This window comes from Megachile rotundata, chromosome 3 (genome assembly GCF_050947335.1).
Source record: "Megachile rotundata isolate GNS110a chromosome 3, iyMegRotu1, whole genome shotgun sequence".
NCBI classification, from domain to species: domain Eukaryota; kingdom Metazoa; phylum Arthropoda; class Insecta; order Hymenoptera; family Megachilidae; genus Megachile; species Megachile rotundata.
The window spans coordinates 6,157,009-6,181,872 of NC_134985.1; the positions used below are offsets into that span (position 1 = coordinate 6,157,009).

At 37.3% G+C, this 24,864-nt stretch overlaps 1 protein-coding gene and 1 long non-coding RNA gene across 10 annotated transcripts in view; one reads left to right on the forward strand and one right to left on the reverse strand.

Annotated features, from left to right (window-relative positions):
• Positions 1-24,864, reverse strand: part of LOC105662082 (uncharacterized) — a 242,548-nt gene that overhangs the window by 190,307 nt on the left and 27,377 nt on the right. For 6 of the 9 annotated variants that reach the window (XM_076529971.1, XM_076529970.1, XM_076529969.1 and 3 more), the window contains exon 3: positions 10,883-11,056. The exons of 1 other annotated variant lie outside the window; for it this stretch is intronic. In XM_076529971.1, coding sequence (XP_076386086.1) covers positions 10,883-11,056 — 174 coding nt within the window. Of the gene's footprint in view, positions 1-10,882; positions 11,057-11,142; positions 11,361-24,864 lie in introns of all 9 variants that reach the window. 2 more of the 9 variants (XM_076529972.1, XM_076529965.1) reach the window with 1 other exon arrangement.
• On the forward strand, positions 5,556-9,389 carry LOC143264145 (uncharacterized). The gene is made up of 4 exons (XR_013037661.1): positions 5,556-5,655; positions 8,735-8,849; positions 8,925-9,085; positions 9,161-9,389. It is a non-coding gene; the product is annotated as an uncharacterized LOC143264145 (long non-coding RNA).

Consider the following 24,864-nt stretch of genomic DNA (forward strand, 5'->3'; position numbering starts at 1 on the left):
GAAAGATGTTGCGAGAGGAGAGTACGGACCTTTTTAGAATAGGGTTCGCGTTGAAAGATTTCAAGGCAAGAGGAAGGACAGCAATTCAGCCAATGACACACTCGTTAAAATCTGGTAGACACGAAATTTATTAAACTTTAGTATTTAATATGGATAGTTTATAAATTCTTTGTTCTTATACCCCGAGCGCTTGAACGTGGCCCCGCGATATTAATGACAAAATTCTTTGAAAAGCAAATCCGCTGATGGGAGATTGTGATATCCGCTTTAGACTAGATTTCTGTTCTTATACTCCGGAGAGTTTACAAAAACGATTTGGAATTCGCTAGCTACTGATGTTTATACCCAGATGAGCGTTCGTCACCTAGCGTGGTAAATATATATTCGGCCTTGACAAGGCCGCGGCGAGTGACACGTGCGACAAAAACCTCTTTGACTTTAATACATTGTTTGGAAGTTATTCTAGCTAGGATGCTGGTGCTCAACTCGCGGCGCACTATCGTTAGACTACGCTCTTTAGAGCGTGTGACACAGGAATGTTCAAAATATGATCAGTGGGTTTGTGAGCCACTCAATCACATTTGACATTGGCCACGCCACTGTGGCTATGAGCTAACAGTAAGAGAAGGAATGCACACTCGAGAATCGTGTGGGTTCCGGCCCCTCTGTAACTCACGACACACAAGGGTAACGATAGCTCCAAATCCTCAATTCTGGTTCCGAGTCACGCCAAAAAGAACTTCCAAATTGCAGTAAACTGCCCGAGCTCAGGAGAGAGTGAATAACGAACCTGAGGGTTTCTGGGGCCTGAAGGCTTCGTTATCACCCCTGGCTTTGCTCGTTTGTAATTCGTCTATACGTGAGATGGGAGAGGCACCCGTCTGAGTGAGCGGGTCTCGTTTCTCCGATTTTCAAATTAACAATAACTTGGAAGTTTTCTGTCTATTAGATTTATCACGTCACCTACTTCGCACTCCAAACTGCATTAAAAATGCCTGAGCTCAGGAATGGATGAAAAACGAGTTTTTGGGATCTAGGGCCTCAAACACGTTATCACCATTGGCTTCACTCGTACGACATTCGCGAGTACTCAAGATGGGAGAGGCACTTTTTAGAAATAAGTGAGTCTCGGTTCTCGGATCTTCGAATGTACGTAAATCTGGAGTGGTTTCCTAATTGACTCTGATCCCCCGGTTGCAAAATCTCCGATTTTCCAAATCGCGGGAATAACGCGTAACCGTGCCGTGATACAGTTTGGATCAACGACTCCCCAGTTTGAGGCGCGAACAATAACCGCGAGCACCAGCCGTTTTACTGCGTGTTCGATAGTCAGTTTGACTCAAGCTATGTTCCGTTTTTCGTTAGGCGGACCCCCTTGTTAGAATTACGAGTGATCTAGAAGCCGGTCGAGATCAGAGTGACGATCGATTTCACGGCTTGCGGGTCGATCGCTCACCTGTTACCTGGAGGGGATAACACGCATGCGCTATTAGGACGCGTGACGAAATAGTCTGCCTAATTGCTCTCTACCCCACCCCGCAATCCGCGAACTATGAATCGCTAATATGTGAGCGTACTTTGTACGGTTACAAGATGTTAGTTTATTGCAATATATATTGTAAATTATAATATTATTCAATGGAATGTTCTAGAAGCATCGTATGCTTATACATTTAGCTCCGATCCGTATAGAAGTCGTGCGTAGTACATAGAGAAGGATAGAAAATACAATTTTCATTAAAACACTATTAAATTACTACTTTCATATCAACAACATAAACTATTATGTAGAATGCGATATTAATAATGTAATTAAATCGTTCGTTTGCACAATTAATGTCTATTACGTATTGTTTAATTTGCCAAGTTCTATTATTTCTAGTATTAATATTATATCAAAATCTATTTAGCTTCTTTTGATCAAACCAGTATACTTTTCATATTTTGTTATTATTTGTTAAATTCATCATCTTCATTATTTTATTGAATAAACCTTATTGTTGAAAGATATTGACCTGTGGATTTCACTCCTTAACCGCACACCACACGAATCCCACAATCTTTACATTTAGTTATTTTCCAAAACGAGTCGTTCAGTTGGTAAAAGCCGCTCTTTACCTTCCTAGCGCTAGTAACTATCTGAACCTAGGTTCCAGAGTCGTTACACATAGTAGGAATTGTTACGCGAACGTACCGATCGTTGTTTGTTTTAACACACGAGGAAGCGAACGACCGGGGGTCCATCAAGCGTCAACGGATTCTTGAATAAGCACGTTTTACACCGATCTTGTATATTTTTATAAGCCATCCTTACATTACTAATACTGCATTTAAATTGAATACGAGATATTAGACGTTACATATTACTACTTGCTACAAACGGATGAAACCAAACCTGTCGAGTACATAACGTCACCACCGTTACCTTTATCAATAAAATATAAAAAATTTGTTAATACTTAATATAGTAAATATTCAATGCCCGGAAATCTCTCGGGCCTAAACTTTTGCTGATATTGCATAGATTCTACATTCATTTATGATTTGTCGAACGTCGAAAAGGACAGCGAGTGAAGGATATTGAACGCAAATATACAATAACATATCGGTGAGACAATCCTAATGTAAAAATAAATCTTTCATTTTCGATTTCTGTGGGATAAAAATTATTGGACGCAGGTTAACGGGAACGAAAAGAACAATGAAATGTATTTGAAATAAAAATAAAGACAAAATTCTCGATCGCGGTTTTGCAGGTCCGAACGCATATTGCATACGCAAGCTTTTGTTTTTTAACGGTCGCGTCGATCACATACATGCACGCACACAAATTCTTATAACTAAAACTCTACGTCAAAGCAACTAGAAACGCGCGCGGTATTGTTCTTTCTTTTTCTTCGACGCGATCTGCGATACTACAATTTCTTTTATATGAAACTTTTACCATTAAATTTTTGCTGTCATTGCAGCAGTCGTGAAAGATCAAAAGCATGTTCAATTATTTAGAATCCCAATACATTCCAAGTTTTTGTTTTTAATCTATTTTGTATACAACTTCCTCCGAACAACGTCATATACAGGGTGTTCGGCTACTGGTGGGCATAATTTTAGGGGGTGATAGCTGGGGTGATTCTGAACAACTTTTTCCTTTACCAAAATGCTGGTTAAAGCTTAGTTTTTGAATTATTAATGAAAAACACGGACCAATCAGAGCGCGAGAAAAGCGCGCGCTCAGATGCGAGAGCGACGGGTGCAAGCGTGACGGTTGACCCTGGTCGTGAACAAACAAATCGCGCGATATCGGTAACATAGTTACCATCATTGGTAATATGTCAGCCGGTAAGTAGTTACAAAATTCACAACTATTAATAAATATAAATTTATTATCGGAACTCCTTTTATGGATGAAACGAAAGTAAGGGTGAAGATCAAGCGCAGTTTTTTTTAGATAATTAAAAATTCATTCATGAGGTAAGTGTCCGAGTATTCTTTAATTTTATGTCGTTAAACAAACAGTCATTTTTTTTGATTATCTAAAAAAACTGCGCTTGATCTTTACCTTTATTTTCGCTTAATCCATACAATTAGTTTCGTTAATAAATTCATATTTATTAATAGTTGTGAATTTTATAACTACTTACCGGCTGACATATTACCGATAATGGTAACTATGTTACCGATATCGCGCGATTTGTTTGTTCACGACCAGGGTCAACCGTCATGCTTGCACCCGTCGTTCTCGCATCTGAGCGCGCGCTATTCTCGCGTTCTGATTGGTCAGTGTTTTTCATTAATAATTCAAAAACTAAGCTTTAACCAGCATTTTGGTAAAGGAAAAAGTTGTTCAGAATCACCCCAGCTATCTCCCCCTAAAATTATGCCCACCGGTAGCCGAACACCCGTATATCGGTTATACCGACAAATGTGTCATTAGAGTAATGGCTTTAATAAATTACAAGTCAATATGTCCCGAATTACATCATGATTTGTATTATTTTAATTAGGGAAACGTTTCAAATATGTCGGTAAACATTGTATTAAAAAAGGATTGAAAATAAAAATAGTTTGCAACGTATTGCCAACAAAAACAATAGAACAGCTATTTCATGTTTGCCATCTGCAACAACAGCAACGTCACTTTCTTTTCCAGTCGTTATCCACCTGTACGTTAAACATTTTGATCGTTAATTAAACCCGTAAATACAGTCCAAATTATTTCGTGCTTGGTCTCAGTTTTAGGAGGAAAATGTCTCAAATATGTTGACGAATGTTTTATTTTAAAAAAGCTAAAAATAGTACCGTTTTTCATTTCTATTCGTAGTGTCTAAACGAGGTTTACGTTATACTTCGTGGGGACAGAGCGTTTAAGGAGGTTTTCTCCTGCAGTGGTGGGGATGTGTTTTGGCGCATATCTATTGGTCATTTTCACTTATGTCAAGTGGTGTGTATTTGTGCTTAGCTGCTGCATCTAAGTTTAAGAGGAAGATTTTTCAGTATAGAGTCAGCAGTTCATCGCGCCTAGTCGTATAGACATTCTAAATACGATTTTTAGTGGCGCTTTTTCTGTAATTTCTATATGTTTTTTCTATTTTGTTTATTTTTGTGTTTATTTTTTTTCTTTTGTAGTTTTGTTTATTTTTTTGTTTATTTTTTTTTTCTTTGGTAATTTTTGGTACTTTTTGTTTGTATTTTTTTTTTTTTAATTTTATTAACGCGTTTTAAAATATATTGATAAGTAAATTTGGTGTGATATTTATCGTATGTGCAAAGTGAAGTACATTGTGAACACGTGATTCAGTTTGTGCAATTAATAGTTTACAATGCCACGAAGAGCGAAAGTGAAACATACTGAAATTTTCGAAGCTGTCAAAGAATTAAACTTTTTTACTAATGACAATAAATTGCATTCCTTATCGGACAACGTGTGGGATGTTGCATGTTGCCGCTTAAATGGTGCAATAACAAAAAAACATTTATATTTATGTATATCACAAAACAGATCTGGAATACTGGATAAATTGAAAACTCTATAAAATGTGAACATCGACACCAGTATAAATTCCCATCAACCTGCAAGTGAAAGTGACGTTTCTAATACATCCAATTGATCAACTGGCAATTTGGGTAGTGTTATGCCTGAATTGCGCACCACCATCAAAATTAATATAGAAGAGTGGACAAAAGTTGCACCGAAGAAGACAACTTACAAAAACCGTGAATATTTCGTTTTAGGAGACGGTTGGGCAAACGTCATAAGCCGGCAAATATGGTTAAAATTAAAACTTCCATGTTGCTTTGCATTTAAATATGCTAAATGTAACAAAAGCGACAATGGATTATTTTTAAAAGTAAAAGGCAGATGTACAGAATGTAAGAACGATGTCAGCTTATACAGTGTTAACGGTCCAGATGAAGATGGATTGTTATTACACATTTCTACGTGTGATTCTAAGGATATTGTGCACAACAGAAGAAGGCAATTACGAGGAGTCCAACGAAAACGCATAGTGAAAGAATTACAGGGAAAAAGTGCGTATGCGTAGATCAGGGAAGAGGCCAATAAGGAAATGGAATTTGGAGATGCGATACCATCTCATATATATAAACCTGAAGTTCTATGGAAAGCCAAACAGCTTGAAGCAGATAAAGAATTAGGTAATAATAAAATTTCTGATCCCTTATATAATTTATTAAAATTAAAAGACGAAAATTTGGAAGTAATGCGAAATATAAAGCAAATAGGAATTAACGACATATTTATAATGTATTGGAGCCCAGAACAGGCTTATTTATATAAAGAAATAATTAAGCAAAAACGTTATACATGTAGTCATGTATGTATAGATGCTACGGGATCAACTGTAAGAAAAATTAAAAAAGCAGACGGTTCTAGTAAAGTAATATTGCTATATCAAGCAGTTATACCATTTGAAAATCAAGTTCTTCCAGTTTTTCAAATGATTTCCGAAAGACATGACACTAATGTTATAACGTTTTGGCTAAGGGAATGGCTACGATCAACAATGGTTTCAGTTCCCTCCAGTATTGTAATAGATTATTCTCTCGCATTACTGAATGCCGTAGTTTTAGCATTCAATAATGTAGATTTAATAACATATGTAGATAATTGTTTGAATTACTTAAAAACTAATAACATTGCATTAAAACCAAAAAGCATAATTAAAATAGATATTGCACACTTTATTAAAATGGTGTGTCGATGGAAATGTTTCCATCATAAACCTAAAAGAGTAAAAGATTTCTATGTACGTTGCATTGGTTTATTAACATCATGCGATAATATAAATTTATTTCAAAATATTTCTGAAGACATAGTGATAGTAGCCATCTCCCAAATAGAATACAATACATGTTCAATTGCACAACAGAGATTGATCAATTTAATTAAAACATATAAAATAGAAATCAGCTGTGATGATATAGATGATAAAAATAAAAGTAAAAGTAATGTCACATTAGATACCGACACCAGTTACAGTAGTGATTTAAATAATTTTTTCAAATTCCTTAACGTGGAAAATGAAACATCATTTATTGATGTTTCTATCTCTGATAGATTAAATCCGTACTGGTGTCCTGATATTCTTCCAAATTTTCGTCAGATTTGCAAACATTTCCCTCTTTGGACATCATTAATATCAAATCCAAATGATGTACCAACTTCGTCTTATGTAGAGGAATATTTTAGGAAATTAAAACAATTAACTTTAAAAAATTGTAAAAATATTCGCGTAGATAAATTTATATTGCAACATATTGCATCGATAGCAGGGCACATGAAAATTTTAAATGCAATGCAATTAAATAAAAATCAACAATGTAATACAGTACCTTTCAATAATAGCATAAACGAAATTGGAGAAAATAATACAATCCGCGAAAATAGCACATTACTTTCTTTCAATTCTGAGCAGGTAGATAATAGTTTAACTGATATCTCAATACCCTCAACTGATAATAATTTAAATAAAAATACAATAGATACAGTAGTCAGTAAAAGAAAATTTATTAATATAGACGATAATAATAAAGAAAATATAGATTTTAATCATTCTGACGATACGTACGAATCAGACCAAACTAATATTTTAAATGAAATTGAAAATTGGAAAGGGAAAGTAAAGGAACCTAGCAAAAAACGAGGAAAATATTTAACTATTTGTCCAGATATTAAAGATATACATATAAAACCAAAATTAAATAGGAATCTACCTATGTTAGAGAATGGTATTTTACTAGGGCCACAATTAATTGCATCAAAACACGTATCAATGAGAAATACGTGTGCATTTGATTCGTTTGCACAAGCACTCTTAGTAGCATATCGAGATTGGTGCTCGTATAATACTTATATAAATAAATCGGAAAATACTTTCTTCTTATTTATAAAAAATTTATCTGCACTTGGTATTTCCAAAAAAATATATAAAGAACGAGCCATAATACTCAGTAGCATATTTAAATCAGAAGGAAATTATATAGATTGTGCATGTAACATTAGTAATTTAATTAGAAAACATTTATTACAAAAAGACAGTTCATATGCAATTGTACAGGAATACTCAACCTGTAAATATTTAAAGGAAAAATCTGAAGTCCTTGTAGATGTAAATGTACGACCGTTTTATGAGCACGGTATACAGGCTTTAAAAAATTCATTTTATAATATAATATCATTTAAAGAATCAACTCTATGCACCAGATGCAATAATTACACCGTTGGCACTAAAATTATACCAGGGCAACAAATTATTTTTGACATCGAACTACTACAACATAGTCATTTAGCCTTAACAGAAAATATCTGTAATTGGGAAGGTACTTTTACATTATTACAAGTACCGGATGAAATAATAATCGAAAATATAAAATTCAAGTTAGTGTCAGCGATCGAATATACAGGAAGCACGAATTCCCAAAATGTAGGCCACTACATTTCTCATTGTAAGAGAATAACAGGAACCTGGGAAATATACAATGACCTGTCACGGTCAAAAAAAGGTGCTATCACTACATCTAGGCAATTATTACAGAAACGGAAACTCTCCCTATTAATTTACATTAAGTCTGATAATTAAGGACGTAAATTAATAAATAAATTGTCCAGTGTCGCACTACACTGCAAAGCGTAGTACCAACGACTTTGTCGGTGGTTAACAATTGCAATCAAAAGCAATTGTACTCACGGATCGTAAGATCATGCGAGTTGATCGACACTTGGCTGTACACTTCTGAATAGTGTACACTCCGTTGACTTATTCACGGGGAAAGCCAAAAGTCAAAAACGTTGCAACGATCCAGCGTCGCACTACACTGCAAAGCGTAGTACCAACGACTTTGTCGGTGGTTAACAATTGCAATCAAAAGCAATTGTACTCGCAGACCGAAAGGTTATGGCAGTTGTACGACGTTAATAATCATTATAATCATTATAATCATCACAATCATCACACTCATCATACTCATTATAACCACCATAACCATCACGATCATCACAATCATCATAATCTTCATAATCAACGTAATCAACAAGAGAAGCAGAACAAGAAGAGTATTACGCGCATAGCAAGGGAAATCACGATTCAGGTAACGTTTTACAACTTTCGAATATATTGTATAATTTCATTAATACGTTTGCAAATTAATATAACATTTATAAATTATAAATTATTTATTTTAAGAAATAAATAAATAAACGAAAATTACTTTTCAGTTGTTGCAAGAATGGAAAAGAAGAAATTCTCATTTTTAAACCATCAAACAACACAATACATCAACCGCGAGACAAACTATGTCTGACACAATTTCTTTGCTGCACTGTTCCAATGGTATGTAATTTACGCTTTTCTTTTATCATTGCAATTTTGTAATTTTAATCCTCTAAATGCCACATAATATTTCAGAACACATTTACTTAATAGGAAATAGTACCCGCAAGAACGCCTCCAAATCTCCAAAAATGAAGATCGCCCTCGTTGACTATTAAACAAGATATATCAGGCAAAAACATCAACCAAGAGACAAACTGTGTCTGACACAATTTCTTTGCAGCACTGTTCCAATGGTATGTAATTTACGCTTTTCTTTTATCATTGCAATTTTGTAATTTTAATTCTCTAAATTCCACATAATATTTCAGAACATATTTACTTAATAAGAAACAGTGCCTGCAAGAAGACCTGAAAAATTCCCAAAAATGGCGAAGCGTACCCTAAAACGAAGTCTTACAGATACAAACGGAAGTAAAAGTGTTTAACATGTAAATTTTATTACTTTAATTGTACATTTTTTCTTGCATTGAGTTCAATTATATTTATTTCACATTCTGAGTTCCTCCTTATTGCGTAATAAAATATATTTTGTTCTGCTCCGAAACTTGTTCATTTCACAAAATTACATTAAATAAAATACATATGTCTTTTATACTTTTCAAATAATAATTGTTGATTGTTATAACCATGTTTACCATTAATTAAGTGAATAAAAATAATTACTGAAAGGTATTGACATGTCAGTTACACACCAGAACCACACATCCACAAATCCCATATTCCTTTTAGACATAATCATTGTAAAAGGAACTCGTTCCATAGTAAATGCCGTTCTTCACCTCGTTCGCGCTACTAATTTCTGAGCTCAATACCAGAAATATTACAGATAGTATAAACGGGTATAAATGATTAACAAACACCACGCGCAACAAAATTTGAAAAATCTTAGAAAATTGCGGAGTGCCCTGTAGCGGATTTTTTCAGAAGTCGGTACCCACGAACCCCTTGAGGTACAAACGCAAGTGAAGATGGTACAAACCGCTACAAGCGAATACGAAGCAGCACACCGAAGAACATTTGAAACATCTTAGAAAACTGCAGAGTGCCCCCTAGCGGATTTTTTCAGAAGTCGGTACCCATGAATCCCTTGAGGTACAAATGCAAGTGAAGATGGTATACGCCTGTACAGGCGAAGAGGAAACAGCACCCCCAAGAAGATTTTAAAAATTCCCAAAATTGACGAAGTTACCTCTAGGGGAATTTTTTTCAAAACGCGGTACAAACGAACCCTTTGAGGTACAAACGAAAGTAAAAGTGGTACAAACCTCTAAAGGCGAAGAGGAAACAGCACCCCCAAGAAGATTTTAAAAATTCCCAAAATTGACGAAGTTACCTCTAGGGGAATTTTTTTCAAAACGCGGTACAAACGAACCCTTTGAGGTACAAACGAAAGTAAAGGTGGTACAAACCTCTAGAGACGAACAGGAAACAGCACCCCCAAGAAGATTTAAAAAATTCCCAAAATTGACGAAGTTACCTCTAGGGGATTTTTTTCAAAAGGCGGTACAAACGAACCCTTTGCGGTACAAACGAAAGTGAGGGTGGTACAATCAGGTACAAACGACTAGGAATCAGCACCCGCAAGAAGATTTGGAATATCTCAAAAATGGCGAAGTTACCCCTTGGGGGTACTTTCAAAACGCGGTACAAACGCACCCCTTGGGGTACAAACGAAAGTGAGGGTGGTACAGCCCTCTACGGACGTCCCTTTTTATGATGGCTTTGAAAGAATTAGAAAATGTTAAAGTGGGTTGCTGGGATATTTTTCACCCCCTAGTAACTTTTCACCCCTTTGGGGAAAAAACGAAAACAAAGGTGGTACAAACGGGTACAAACGATGCTAAATTCGATGCAATTGAAAGAAATAAAATTTTTGAAGGTCGGGTGCCAGGTTCAGGTAGGTGATCGTTGTGAACCTCCTCCCGCCCTTCCTTAAAGGCTTTTAACCACCGTTCGTATTGGTTTTGTCAATACGTAATTTATCGTAGGGAAATAAATCGGAATAAATAAATGTCAAACACATTACTTACTTTGTTATTAGACAGCCTTTCTTCATTCTTTGGCTCGTCTATTTTTTTTTCCTTTGCGTCCTTTGATCCCTCCTCTCTTCTGCCTTCATTTTCTCCTTCTTTTCTCTCCATTTCATTACGTTTTCTTTCTCCTTCCTGCCTTCTTTCCTTTTTCTTGTCAACTTCTATTTCCATCTAGAAATAAATAATTTACACATTGTAAAGTTGTAATTTATACTGGCAAAACACTATACACGTGTCATTAAACGCAAACTACTTACTTCTTCGACAGCTTTCCGTAGGGTTGCTACTTTATCCATGATCACTTTACAATTGCTGGATCGTCGATCGATGCCGGGGTTCGAAGCTATGCACCCCACCCCATCCCTCAGTTCCACCACTGTCACTCAGTGTCACCCCCGTCCATCAATTCCACTCTCATCCCTCGGTTCCACCATCACCCCTTAGTGTCACCCCCATCCCTCAGTTTCACCACCGTCTCTCAATTCGCAAAAATTACATTACATTACTTTCTGGAACATCGGAAAATTGTTTAGGTGTTCTTTTTAAAGTGATTTATTTTTAAATGTATTTTTTAAGTGTACTTTTAAGTGATTTATTTTTAAGTGTATTTTTTAGGTGTACTTTTAAGTCTTTTATTTTTAAGTGTTTGTTTAGGTGTATTTTTTAGTGATTTGTGTTAATTAGTGTTCACTATTTATACGTGAAATGGAAGCTACAATGAGTGAAACAATGAATGGACCAAGCGATAAGAAGAAGCAAAAAAGACGGTTGTTTCCCTCGACGAGGAGGTATTCAAAGAAAAAAGCAACTCTCGAAATGCGACGTCATTTAGCTGCTCCGGAAAAGAATAAAGAAATTTCCACCATGTTTCCACCATGCGTCGTAACTACAATAGCACAAGAAGTAGAAACTTCAGAAGAAACTACGTCGGCACAATTTTCAGACGACGGAGAAGATAGCTTGATAGTCGAAAAAGTAGCAGCAGCCGGGCCAAAAGGAACGGCGTCTTTTGCAAATGGACTAAGTATTGTAAATATGCAGCACATCTTTAAAGAAATGAAAAAAATAAGCCACCATGCGGATAATAGGAAGAATTGCGGTGTACAATACTTGGTAATAACCGGCGTAATACAGTCGGGTCTGAAGACTACGCTCACCGTAGTGTGCACTATGTGCCACTACAAAGGGAAAAACCCAAGTCAACCTGACGATGTTGAAGAAATGGATATAAATCGTAGTGTCGTTGCTGGGACAATGCTTACTGGAGGCAGCTATGCGCAGAGGCAACCATGAACATAAAATATACATATGCCGAAAACCCAATTTGCAAAACACCACGATGAAATAGCAAATTCGTTGATTGCCGCTGCGGAAAAGAAATGATAGTAGCGGCTGCAAAAGAAAAACGATTAGCTATTGAAAGAGGCGATATTGTCCCGCAATCTCGAATTCCACACATTCCCGTCGTCGTCGATGGGAGCTGGATGAAGAAATCGTATCGCACCGACGCGGCGCATGTAACTCTGCCTCGGGAGTTGGTGTGATAGTTGGATATCACACTCGAAAAGATTTATTCATTGGTGTGTGAAATAAAAGATGCATAATTTGCGAATGTGCTGCAAGAGATCAGAAAGAACCACGAAAACACGTGTGTTTTAAAAATTGGAGCAAGAGTCGAGCATCCACTGCTATGGAAAGCGATGCAATTGTAGAAGGATTTAAAACCAGCGTGGCAAAGCGTGGATTAATTTATTCGACCCTAATCGCGGACGACGATAGCAGCGTTTATAAAAAGATTCTAGACGTAGATCCGTATAAGACAGATATTCGTGTAAAGAAAATTGAATGCACGAATCATTTACTACGGAATTTCTGCAAAAAAATGAAAGAAATTGTGAAGAAAACGACCGCAGATACATTGAGGAAAGCTGTAGAAAATAGCATTCGACGAATGCGAACGGCAATCGTAAAAGCCGCACGGTATAGAAGTAATGAAAATGTACCAATCGCCACAAAAATTACAAATTTATACTGTGACATTTACAATATTCCAAGTCACGTGTTTGGCGAACACGCAGAATGTAATAGAATAAATTACTTCTGCAATGGAAAAAGCAAAGAAAATGAGACAAACATCGTCCCACAATTGAAGAGTATGGGAGTATATGAGCTGATAAAGGACATACTTCAGCCGCTAACAGCTCATGCAGAGAGCTTATTGTACAACTGCAACAATAACACTGTGGAGAATTTCAACGGCATCCTTGCCAAGTACATCGGTGGGAAGAGATTAAATTTCGGCCAAATAGGTTCCTACACGGCAAGATGTGCTGCTGCCGTATTACAATACAACACGAAGGAACCACTTTCACAGTTAAATAGAGCGATGAAGAAGAAACCGGCTGTAATTACACCAAACATGGAAACAAGAAGAAAGAAGAGAAATGAAAAAAAATTGGAGAGATAAAAGGAAAAAGAAGTCCCGACACGCACACACAAACAATTCCGCTCTGAAAAAGATTCCGATTATGGAGCAAACGCAGCGAAACCGGACATGGATAGTACCATTTATAAACTGCAACAAGAAAAACATATGGAGATGCTCCGTAATTGGCAAGAAAAGAAGGATGCCATTCAAATAGAAACAATCGGACAATCGAAAAATCCACGATGGTATACCTACAAGTCGAAACTTCTAACAGCATCCAATTTCGCAAGTGTGTGCCGTCGGAGAAGTAGAACGTTGTGTGGTGATTTGGTGAAAAGAATAATATATCCAAAGATTATTAATGTACCTGCAATAAAATATGGGCAAGAGTTCGAGGAAGTTGCCCGTGAAGAATTAAAGAAACATACAGGAAAAGATATTAAAGAATGCGGAATCTTCATCGGCAGATCCCATTCATTTATAGGAGCATCCCCGGATGGTATCATCGATGAAGAGGGCATCGTGGAAATAAAGTGCCCGAAGACAGCAGAGAATTTGTTGCCGGAGGAGGCAATCAAGACAATTCCATCAATGCGGCGGATATTTGAAAATGACGCGGGTACTGCGCTAAATAAGACCCATCAGTACTACTACCAAGTGCAAGGACAGCTGCACGTAACAGGCAGATTATACTGCATATTTTGCATTTGGACACGGAAAGGAATAAAATGCGTTACCGTCGAAAGAGACGACGTGTTTTGGAAGGATCAGATGGAACCGAAATTGATTCAATTTTACAATGAGTGCATGTTACCGGAATATGTAGACAGCCGGTATAACAGGAGTATGTCCATTAGAGAGCCCCAATTTATAATGGAAGAAAGAGCGCTTGAAAAAGCGAAAAACGTCTCTCAGCAAAAACGATGCTAATGTCGCAAAAATTCGGCGCCGGACTGTGCTGTAAAGTGCAGTCGCTCGACGTCTTCTCGCACGCCCTTACGTGGCGTGCGCCTGCTGATTCGTTCACGGGTTCAGAATATAATATACTCGTATATCAAAGTTACAAATGTAATTAGATCGTGCTTCGCACAACATGCGTACTAATATTCCGTACTTGACAATCTTATCAGGATTTTATCAGGAAGCAAAGCCTTCCACGACATGGTATAACGGCTTCGGGAAATCACCGATCTCGCGAAACAGTTCGGCATTCTCCACTCGACTACTCCCCCGTACCACCCACAATCGAACCCGGTCGAAAGAGTAAATAGAATATTAAAAACAATGATAGCATCGTATATAGAAAAAGATCATCGCGATTGGGATCTTCACTTATCCGATTTTCGGTTTGCGTACAATACCGCGCATCACACTTCGACGAAATTTTCCCCCGCTTTTCTAAATTTTGGTCGAGAACCCAAACCGGTTAATTGCTATCGCGAGGTAGTTGCAAAGAATCAAGAAATAGTTCCGACAACAACCGATAACTGGGAAAAGCGTTTGCAACAATTAAAATTAATTCAGGATTGGGTAATAAAGAACCTCGATAAAGCAGTATGTAAGCAAGCATCTCGTTATAATTTAAGGCGTAGGGATGAATAGTATCAAATAGGAGACTTAGTATTACGTCGTAACCACACACTATCGTCAGCGGAAAAGAATATCGCCGCTAAGTTAATGCCAAAATTCCTAGGCCCGTATCGAATAACTCGGAAAATCTCACCGCTAGTTTATGAAATACAGGGAGCAACGGATCGCCAACCGGTTAAAGTACATATAGAGGATTTAAAAAAATTTTATGCATGATATAATAACGTTTCAGCATTAACGTACCGCTCAAATACCGCGGCAACGAGCCAAAGGAAAAGAGGGAGAAGAAAAAAAACCCTAGAGAACCTGCATCATGGACCGCAAAGAAACCTCGAATCCCTGGAACCACTTACAGCCATACCATCGAACGATTAGTTGGATTACGCAAGACGAACCGGGATTTTGGGCGGCTCTCGGCCGGGTCATTAACGAAGCCCAAGAATACGCACAAACGTCCAAGGAAACAGAAGAATCCAGAACACCATCCGAAAAAAATAGCGAGGTACCCGAACCTCAAACACCCGCTGTAGTCACCACCACCCGGGCGGTCCAAACCCCATAATGGGGACCGACCCATTCCCGGGGGACGCAAACCCCCTTACCGCCCCCGACTGTCGATAGAGCTGCACAGACGGGGGAAGAGGAAAAGGTGGTGCCCTCCACCTTACGCCCCGCGGGCCACCTAGACACCCCAGCTTCAAGACCAATACCACTGCCGGGCCGCGCCAAAACAGAGATGGAGCAAGCAGGTCCACCAAAAGTGAACTGCTGGAACTGCGGGGGTTGGGGCCACCGGTATTCTCGATGCCCCAAACCAAAAACCCATAAATATTGTTACCGGTGCGGGGAACGAGGCGTGTCCCTCGCGACGTGCCCAAAATGTGCGCCGGAGTGGCGCGAGGAGATCGCGGCCCTGCCGTCTCGACGCGTACCAACAAATGATAATCCCGGCCCGAGCAAGAGGGCCACAGGGAATAAGTCGACGACGAAGAAAAGACTACCGGGCTCGTTGCCGCCAGTCCGCACATCGACCGCCAATAGCCGGTTTTGTTTTTTCTTTCTTCTTCCATTTACCGCAAATCATATTTGGTTTTATATTCATTTTCTTCTTATCTGACATATATGATGTATACATATTCTTTTCTTTTTTTTTCCCCCCTTCTTATTCTTGTAAGAATAATAAAACATACTACACATCACACATTAAAACCGACTACAGATCCTTCGGTATCACGATACCGCCAGATTTTTAATTATATGTGCGGGGCAACACCGATCACCTTTCGATATATAAATTCTCTTTTGCGTAAGTGCTTGGAGGCGTGCATCTAGTGGTATTACGATTAGTTGATTTCGTGCCTGACATAAAATGCAATATTTATACGGATGGACAACTCTTCTAAAGGGTAATTCCGCGAAGATTTTCTGAGAGTTACTTGGTCCAGCATGGAAATCCTGGTGCGTTGTAACGTCATCAATATCAGTTTTACTCGGTTGTCGATTTCTACAAATAATCAGTCTGCATTTACCACAAAATACAGTCCCAATTGTCACCATATTCGCACAGTGATCCTGATATTTGAAAACTTCATCTTCCGTGATAATTCATTTCACTATCGCACGAGATTTTTTTAACGATGTGTTACACCTAATGCATTTGCCACTATTATTACTTTCAAACATTTTGTTAAATAATAATTCCATAGAACTGTAAACTACTGATACTTTTAAACTAATAATTCTAAATAATTAAATAGTGTAAAATATACGAGGTGTGGCGAGGTATTAAATAACTAGGCTGGAAAGATCTTACCACGTAACAGAATCGTAGAATGTTGTTGGGTCATTCTACGCAAAATCGATTACTTTTAGAATTCACCATCTCCGATTCTGCTCTAATGGAAATATGTTAGTATGATTACCTAATACCAATCTTTTCTGCAAATGTTCTCTACGTCCGTTTTGTTTTATTGAAATAACATCTTTTCTTCTCGGCACGACTCTACTTACATCGTCACTACAATAGAAATTTTCTACTAATGACTTCATACCTTCTGATAATGGACAACCATGCTTTGGATTTGGAGTGACCTTTATTTCGTGACTGACTTGCACTTGTTTTATTTGTCTTGCCATGTGATAAGAGGTTTTAAATTCAAAAGAAATTCTTCGTACACTCCATAATTTAGGCAGTCAAAATACGAATTTTTTCACTGTCATTAGGTTCTGAATTGAATTAAATTTTTAATTGTTCAATTATTCCCGTATTAACTGCAACATCAAAGGAGTTACCTTCATTTATTAAATGTGACTTTCATCTATTACAAATTCGATCTATCATTTCCGAAATACGTTTGCTTAATTTTAAAATTTTATATGTAACGGGAGAATCACCTCATGATGATATTAAAATGTTTGTAAGAACTCACAAGAACGGTCAGTTCTATCGGTATAGAAACATTCAAACTGTCACTACTATTACGCATTTCTCCATGCGATAATCCGGTTGGCCCTGGCTCGACTAGTGAAATTTCTGTTTGTACTCTCCTTTTTTTCTTTACATATTTTTGCAACGGCAAGTATTACAAATTAGCCCTTTCTTAGGAAGAGCTGGAAATACTTGCCGCGTCCCTACCGTAATAGTATGAAGTCCTTTCGCTAAGCTTTGATGCCCCGTTCGTTTAAACGGATTACAACACTTCCAAATGGTGACTTCCATAAAATAATTTTCGGAAAAAAAATACACCGACTTCGAAATGCACTAAAAAGTATAAAATAATTTCTATTTCCTAATGAAGTAATTTCTTTTTCTCTGAATCATACAATTACGTCACAGATATGAATTAAACCTATTTACTCGTTAGGTAGTATATTAAATACATTTCAACCTTTTCGGAGGCGGCGCAAAATTAAAAGATTTTTTTGAACATGTCAACCTTTAGACAGCCGAACATAGGCAAAACTTGTATAGCTATTTTTTTTTCTATACATATAATTCGACAGCACGCCGCGAAGTAGGTGTTAGTGCGTATAGAATGTAACTATGGTCTATCTAGCCCTTTGCGGACGGGACGGTTCGAAGTGAACCGTGGGGCCGAGCTCCTGCCGAGATAGTCATTAAAAATTGCCGGCGTATATTTCTGCCTAAACGCGGTTTTCGTTCATAGCATTCCAAGTTATATTCTGGACATATTATATATACATGCACAGATTTACGTGCATGAACACATGTACGCGTTTCTCGGCTCAATCAACTGTTTTCGCCAAACGCAAGTATGAGTTCTTCGGCCAATTTGATGATTTACGCAGAACGCATATATGCGGCGGTAGTCCGCAAAGGGCTATATTCATAGAGTATGCGACGGAAAGACTCGACCGCCGCATATACTATAAAGCTAGAGCCCATCTGTCGCAAATTTGGTCATTCCCGCGTCGTGGGCTCCGTTTATAGGTTCTTAGATCCATGGCTTCTACACGCGAACGAAGTCGATTCAATTTCATTTATATCAGAAACGTTGATCAAATGAAGATGCAGTCATTACATTTACGTATATTACCAGGTATATCTATAATGGTTCGTATTTTTTCTCGGGATTTATTAATTTCCAATACGCCATACCACAATCAACTGGTTATTGGCAGCAACGTTTACTGAGGTATTTTTAATTTTGCGCCGCCTCCGAAAAAGTTGAAATGTATTTAATATACTACCTAACGAGTAAATAGGTTTAATTCATATCTGTGACGTAATTGTATGATTCAGAGAAAAAGAAATTACTTCATTAGGAAATAGAAATTATTTTATACTTTTTAGTGCATTTCGAAGTCGGTGTATTTTTTTTCCGAAAATTATTTTATTTAACGCTTTTTAGTGGAATGGGGAGAATTGTATAGGATACTGTGAGACAGTTCTTCCAGGCTTTTTTTGACTGAGTAAATGCCATGAGCATAATTAAGTAAAAGACAACATGGATATTCGTTTTTCAACTTTTTTTGCAACAATAATCCTTTGCAACTAAAAAGTGAAAAAATTTTTGATAATGGTATCAATGGGAAGTTAGACTCCACAAGATGCGAAAAGCTTTGTTCCGATCGGACCACCCACCTAGGAAAAACCGCCGAACATGCATAGAAAAAATAATCCTTTGCAACTAAAAAATAAAAAAAATGTTTGTTAGAACGGTAGGGAGACTGTACCAAGCAATGGGAATAATACACCAACGTCAACGTGAACTCATCTTGCTGCATAAGTTGCGTGTCAAAGCGGCAAAGCTTAGTTAGTGTTTTGGTACAGTGCATTGTAATTGCCCTTTCTTGTCTTTCCCGTGCATAGCACGGGGCGTTCCACTAATAATAATAACAATAGTTATTCGCTAATATCACGAAAACTAGAGCTTACCGCCAATTATGCATAAGGAAAAATTCGTTTAGAATCATGCTACTAATAACGTATTAGAAGGACATAAAAATCGTTCGAAGTTGGCTTCAAAAGTTAACAACAGTTTCTGTAATATCTCGAAAACAAAAGCTTTCCGTCAATTTCGCAAGAGGAAAAAGTTGTCCAGAACCACGCCCCTAACAATATATTCAAAGGACATTAAAATCGTTGGAAGCTGATTTTAAAAGTTAATAACAATTTTTTTCGCTAATATCTCGAAAACTAAACATTTCCGCGAAATTTGTATATGAACAAAATTGTACAGAATCATGTCCGCGATAAGATATTAAAAGCGCACTAAAATCGAGAAAAGTTTATTTTAAAAGTTGCCGGTTTTTCTGCAATAACAACACTTTGCAATTAAAAAATGAAAAATTTTTTGATAATGGTACCAATGGGGAGTCAGCACCTACCATATGCAAAAGGTTTCATTCCGATCGGTCCACCCAGTTAGGCGTAATCGGCGAACATACATAGAAAAAAAAAAAAAAAAAAAAAAAAAAATACTGATCGAATTGAGTAACCTCCTCCTTTTTCGAAGTCGGTTAAAAAGTAATCGATTTGGCGTGGAATCGCCCAGTTATAAACCTATATATGTAAATGTAAAAAACTTTGTTCCGTTTAAACAATATTATTGCAATATATTCACTATGTGATTTTTAGGTAACAATGGCCTAAAATACTTGCACTTCTGTGTATTAAAACTTGAGCGTGGAATTTCACTTGTATTGGTGTTAAACATAAATGTACATTAATTTTGGAACATTTAATTTTCGGAACTCCTTTACATCCGAGATTTTTGCAGTGTCCTCTCTTATACGAAAAAATTGGCCAACGTACCACATCATCTTTTCGCACGTTTTGAATAGGTAGTGTTGTATTTTGTCTCCTTTTTCTTTTATCTTGTAACTGTTTATCTACGTCATTTAAAGCAGGACACCCGCTTTTTTCTGGTTTCCTTTGTATTTCTGACATAAACAAGATGTGTTCCGAAATAAAGATAATAATAATAGACCGAGGCACTTCTGTGCCGTATTACGTCGTTGCGTACAGGCGCTAATCCCTCCCACACGGGATTAGTCCTATCGCAACGCCATCGATCGGATCGATGGTTCAAACGATTACCGTTCCGATTTTAAAATTCAGATCTTTGTGAACCTTCAGCGAAAGCAAACGTATTAGCGAATTTCAACCTAAATTTCAACCGTTTTTCCGATTATTTCAACCAGTTGCATTATCGTTATAATTGTCCATTGTCCCGGGGTGAGCGTGCGAGTGAAGTGTTAAATAAACCATTTTGTGAACATTTAAAGTTATATGTCTCACTATACCGTCGAAGAAAGCATAGAATTTGTGCAATTGAGAGGAGGTATACCCTCTTTATCATATCGGGAGATAAGCTATATTTTCTCCCTGCGATACCCGAGTCGGCCAAAACCGCAACCAATGATAGTAAGTGAAATCTCCTTTTTCATTTATCAAAACACTAATAGATTTTGATATTGTTTTCTCTGAAGTTGTTTTCTGTACTCGTGTTTATATAAAATCGTTATATTTTCAGATAAAAAGAATTTGTGACCGCTTCCAAATAACTGGGTCCGTCAGCGAAAACAGAATAGCGAGACACATTGCACCATCAATTGAAAATTTGGACTCAGAAATTTGCGTTGTAGCAGCGATTCAACAAAAACCTAATAGTTCTCTCCGGTAATTAGGAAAGAGTTGCGGATTGTCAAAAAGGACAGTACATAAAATCCTAAAAAAGAATAATTTGAGGCCGTATAAACCTACGAAAGTGCACAGATTGTTTTATAGGGATTTCGAGGCCAGGTTGCAATTTTGCTTATGGTTTTCGAATAAATTGACTGATAATTCAATTTTTGTGCGAAACATATTTTTTACCGATGAATGTATATTTTCCATCAACGGGCAAATATGCCATCAAAATATGTACAAGAATGTGGTCATCCGAAAACCCACAATGGAAAATACAAGTAAATACACAATTTAAAGCGAGCACAATGGTATGGTGTGGAATTTTTAATAGGAAAATTTACGGACCCTACTTTTTCGAAAATTCGATTACCGCACAGTCTTACATTTCATTTTTAAATAATTTTTTATTTCCTATCTTGGAGGAAATGAATCTTCAAGATAGGAAGAATATGTGGTACCAACAGGACGGAGCTCCTCCGCATTACGCGAAAGAGACCAGGGAGTGGATGCGTAGAATATTTAATGACAAATGGATAGGCTGTGGTGGACCAATTTCTTGACCACCGCGATGACCTGACTTAACTTCGTGTGATTTTTTCTTGTGAGGTTATATTAAACAAGAAATTTATAAAACTCCCATGAATAATGTAAATGATTTAAAAAATAGGATTCATAATGTATGCATAAATATTCCGTGCGAAATTATGGAAAACGTCGAGAACGAATTTGTAAAACGTATACAAACTTGTATTTCAAATAGCGGAAAGCACGTGGAATAAATTTTTTGCACATTATTTTTTGTTAAATTGTCTTTATACCTACCTTGTACTGAAACATTTAAATAAATGTCCCAACCTTCCAAACTATTAATATCATCTTCAATACGGAAAACTTAGACCGTAATGGACAATACTTTTCACATTTCTTACTCTTCGGATCTGCCATTTCGACCATAGACCCCGCCTATCTGTTTCGGCAGGCAGAGTCAAACTTGCGGCACTTACCGTAACAATAAGACCGTTTTTATGACTTATTCGTCAAACCGAGACGTCACTGCTGAAAATCACTAAATTTGTAACCGTTATATCTCGAAAACTAATGAAAATCGGGTAAGTACATAAAACCTTGATGAATTCGTCTTGAAAAGCACTATCGCCTGAACGGAAAAAAATATATAGTTCCATTTAAAAAACGAAACTTCACCATCATATCTTTTACATTAACAACAATAAAAAAATTTTGCTTCTGCCGAAACATAGGGCCTCTTTTGCCTTGCAATTTCCATATAAGCACTTTTTCGTGACATCAATAGTTCATGTGTAACACTTTGGCGCGGACACCCTGTATGGCTCTGATAAGAGCCTTTGTTTTATGTATGTGTGTAAGTATCTGCGTGTGCGTGTTTCAATTCTAGTAACGCACGTTTCCTCCGCGTTGTTGAATTACCCCTTACAGATGATTATTCATGTTAATGCAAGCCCTAATTTCTTCCTGTGGAATATCATTCCAGACTTAAGTTAAGACTTGAGCTCTATGGGGTTCAAATCTGGTCTTACTGCAGGATGTGAAAGCAATGGAATTGAATTTTTTGCGATAAATTCACGAATAATGCGTGCGGTATATAGCCGTGCGTTATCCTGCATGAGGATGAAATTTGTGTCTACGCGACGAATCATCGGTAACACATGAGGTCGCAAAATTTCATTAATATATCGTACCGCTGTCATTCTTGGTGCTGATACAATAACTAAATTGGTACGATAATTCCAAGAAATTCCTCCCCATACCATTATGGACCCACCGTTGAATCGTCTGACAGGAGCAACGCGTGTATTATTATACTGCTGTCTTCGACGACGCCAAACTCGAGTTCGTCCATCACATCCAAACGGTGAAAATCGTGATTCGTCCGTGAAGAGTACATTTTACCATTGTCTCACTGTCCATCTGACATGAGTTCGCGCGTATTCTAAGCGAGCTCGTCGCTGTCCAATATTTAGCATAGGTACACGGCAGCGACTCCAGGATCTTCGACCTGCCTCATGCAAGCGGTTTCTCACAGTTTGATCACTCGTTTGACGACCAGGCATAACTGATTCTGCAATTCGGCGTGCTATATTTATTGGATTTCGCGCCGTAAAATTGACAACAGCGCGATTTTCTCGTACAGTCATAATGCGCGAGCGACCTTGTCCTCGCCGTGGCTGCAAATTTCCCGTTTCTCGATACCAAATGCAAGAAAGTGCTGATTGGTTTATACCAAGCCGTCTTGCAGTGTAGGATTGAGAGAAAGCTTCTTTCATCAGCGCAATAATTTGTGCACGCTGGTTGGAAAAATGAAGGTTTGTCCTTTACGCTCCTATAAACAGTATCTCCACTAAGGGAAGTTTGTGAGCATTATATTCATTTTCGTGTTAATCGAGTCATATTATCATCGAACAAGATGTCTTATTCTGCTAAAGAAAGTAGGGAAATAGCATCTCGAGCATCCAGGCCCACGAAGCGTCACTTTCATGGCAATTAATTTAGAGAGATGGAAAATGTAGATAAAGGTGCAGGACAAAGTGCTAGTGCAAAAAAAAAATCCACAGTGAAGGCAGTGCGGAAATTTCTTACAATCTTTTGCGCTATCAAATAATTGAATTTACACATTTTCATAGAAGTACTGTCTCCTGGATGAACCTAAATATAAGTTAAAATCATTAATATAAACAATTTTTTTATTGCAAAAAAGAGTAAAATTTTATGGAAAAATTTTAAACATTTTGTTCTGAGGTTTGTCATTTTTCCAATTTTTAATTTTTTTTTTTTTTTTTTTTTTTTTTTCAATTTTTTAGGTGCATCCATTTACCACAGCTATATACCAATCAGATTTCTTTGCTTGGCTGTTTCAGATTACAAGAAAAGACACTAGAGTGTACACCGTTTTCGAAGTCACTTCGCGACGCATCCTAACATGTTATACTGTACCTCCGCCATTTTGTATTTTATTTAAACAAAAAAAATTGAGAAATGAAGTTGAAGTACTTATTAAATAGTCCTCCAAACCTTACAAATAATTATTCATTCCGTATCCTTCAAAATAATTCCTGAAAATCAGCTTAATTTCGACTTCCTACATAGAGATCCCCCCTTAAATACTATTTTGTACTTCTTGAAGGAATCTTTTAACAGAAATAATTGGTTTCTTTCTAAACAAAGAAACTTTTTCTATTGTATTCCGTATTGTAACCGGCGAGCGCAGGGGGCCCTGAATTCACCTCAAGTTCAAAACAAACATTTCTTATGCCCGCGTCTTGGACGGATTTAAAGACTAATGGCAATGTTTCTCCTTCTTTCGCATTACAGTTCGCATTGTCGTTAATCCTGTTATTGGCTCCGATCGCACGATACGCCGGATTAGCGACAGCTGATTGGGTCGTGACGTCACGGAACTTTTATCTGCCGTTTCCGAAATCAACTGATCGTCGAGCTCCTGCCGAACCGATAGTGTTAAACCACTCCCAAATTAGATTCGTCTCATTTTAAACGTGCGTGAATCGTCTAGTCTGTTACGTGTAAGTATGAAAATTAAATGTATCATTAAGTGTTAAAATAAAGTGTGATTTGTGACAAATTTACAACAGTTCGGAGATCATTGAAGAACCTCCACTCTTCCCTAAATTCCCGAACATATTGGTTGAAAAAGTCTAAGCAAATAGTAAAGCGAAGGGAATGAAAATCTTACAAGGATCAAGAATATAAAATCGGAGCCAGGATTAACGACAATGCGAACTGTAATACGAAGGAAAGGGAAACATTGCCATT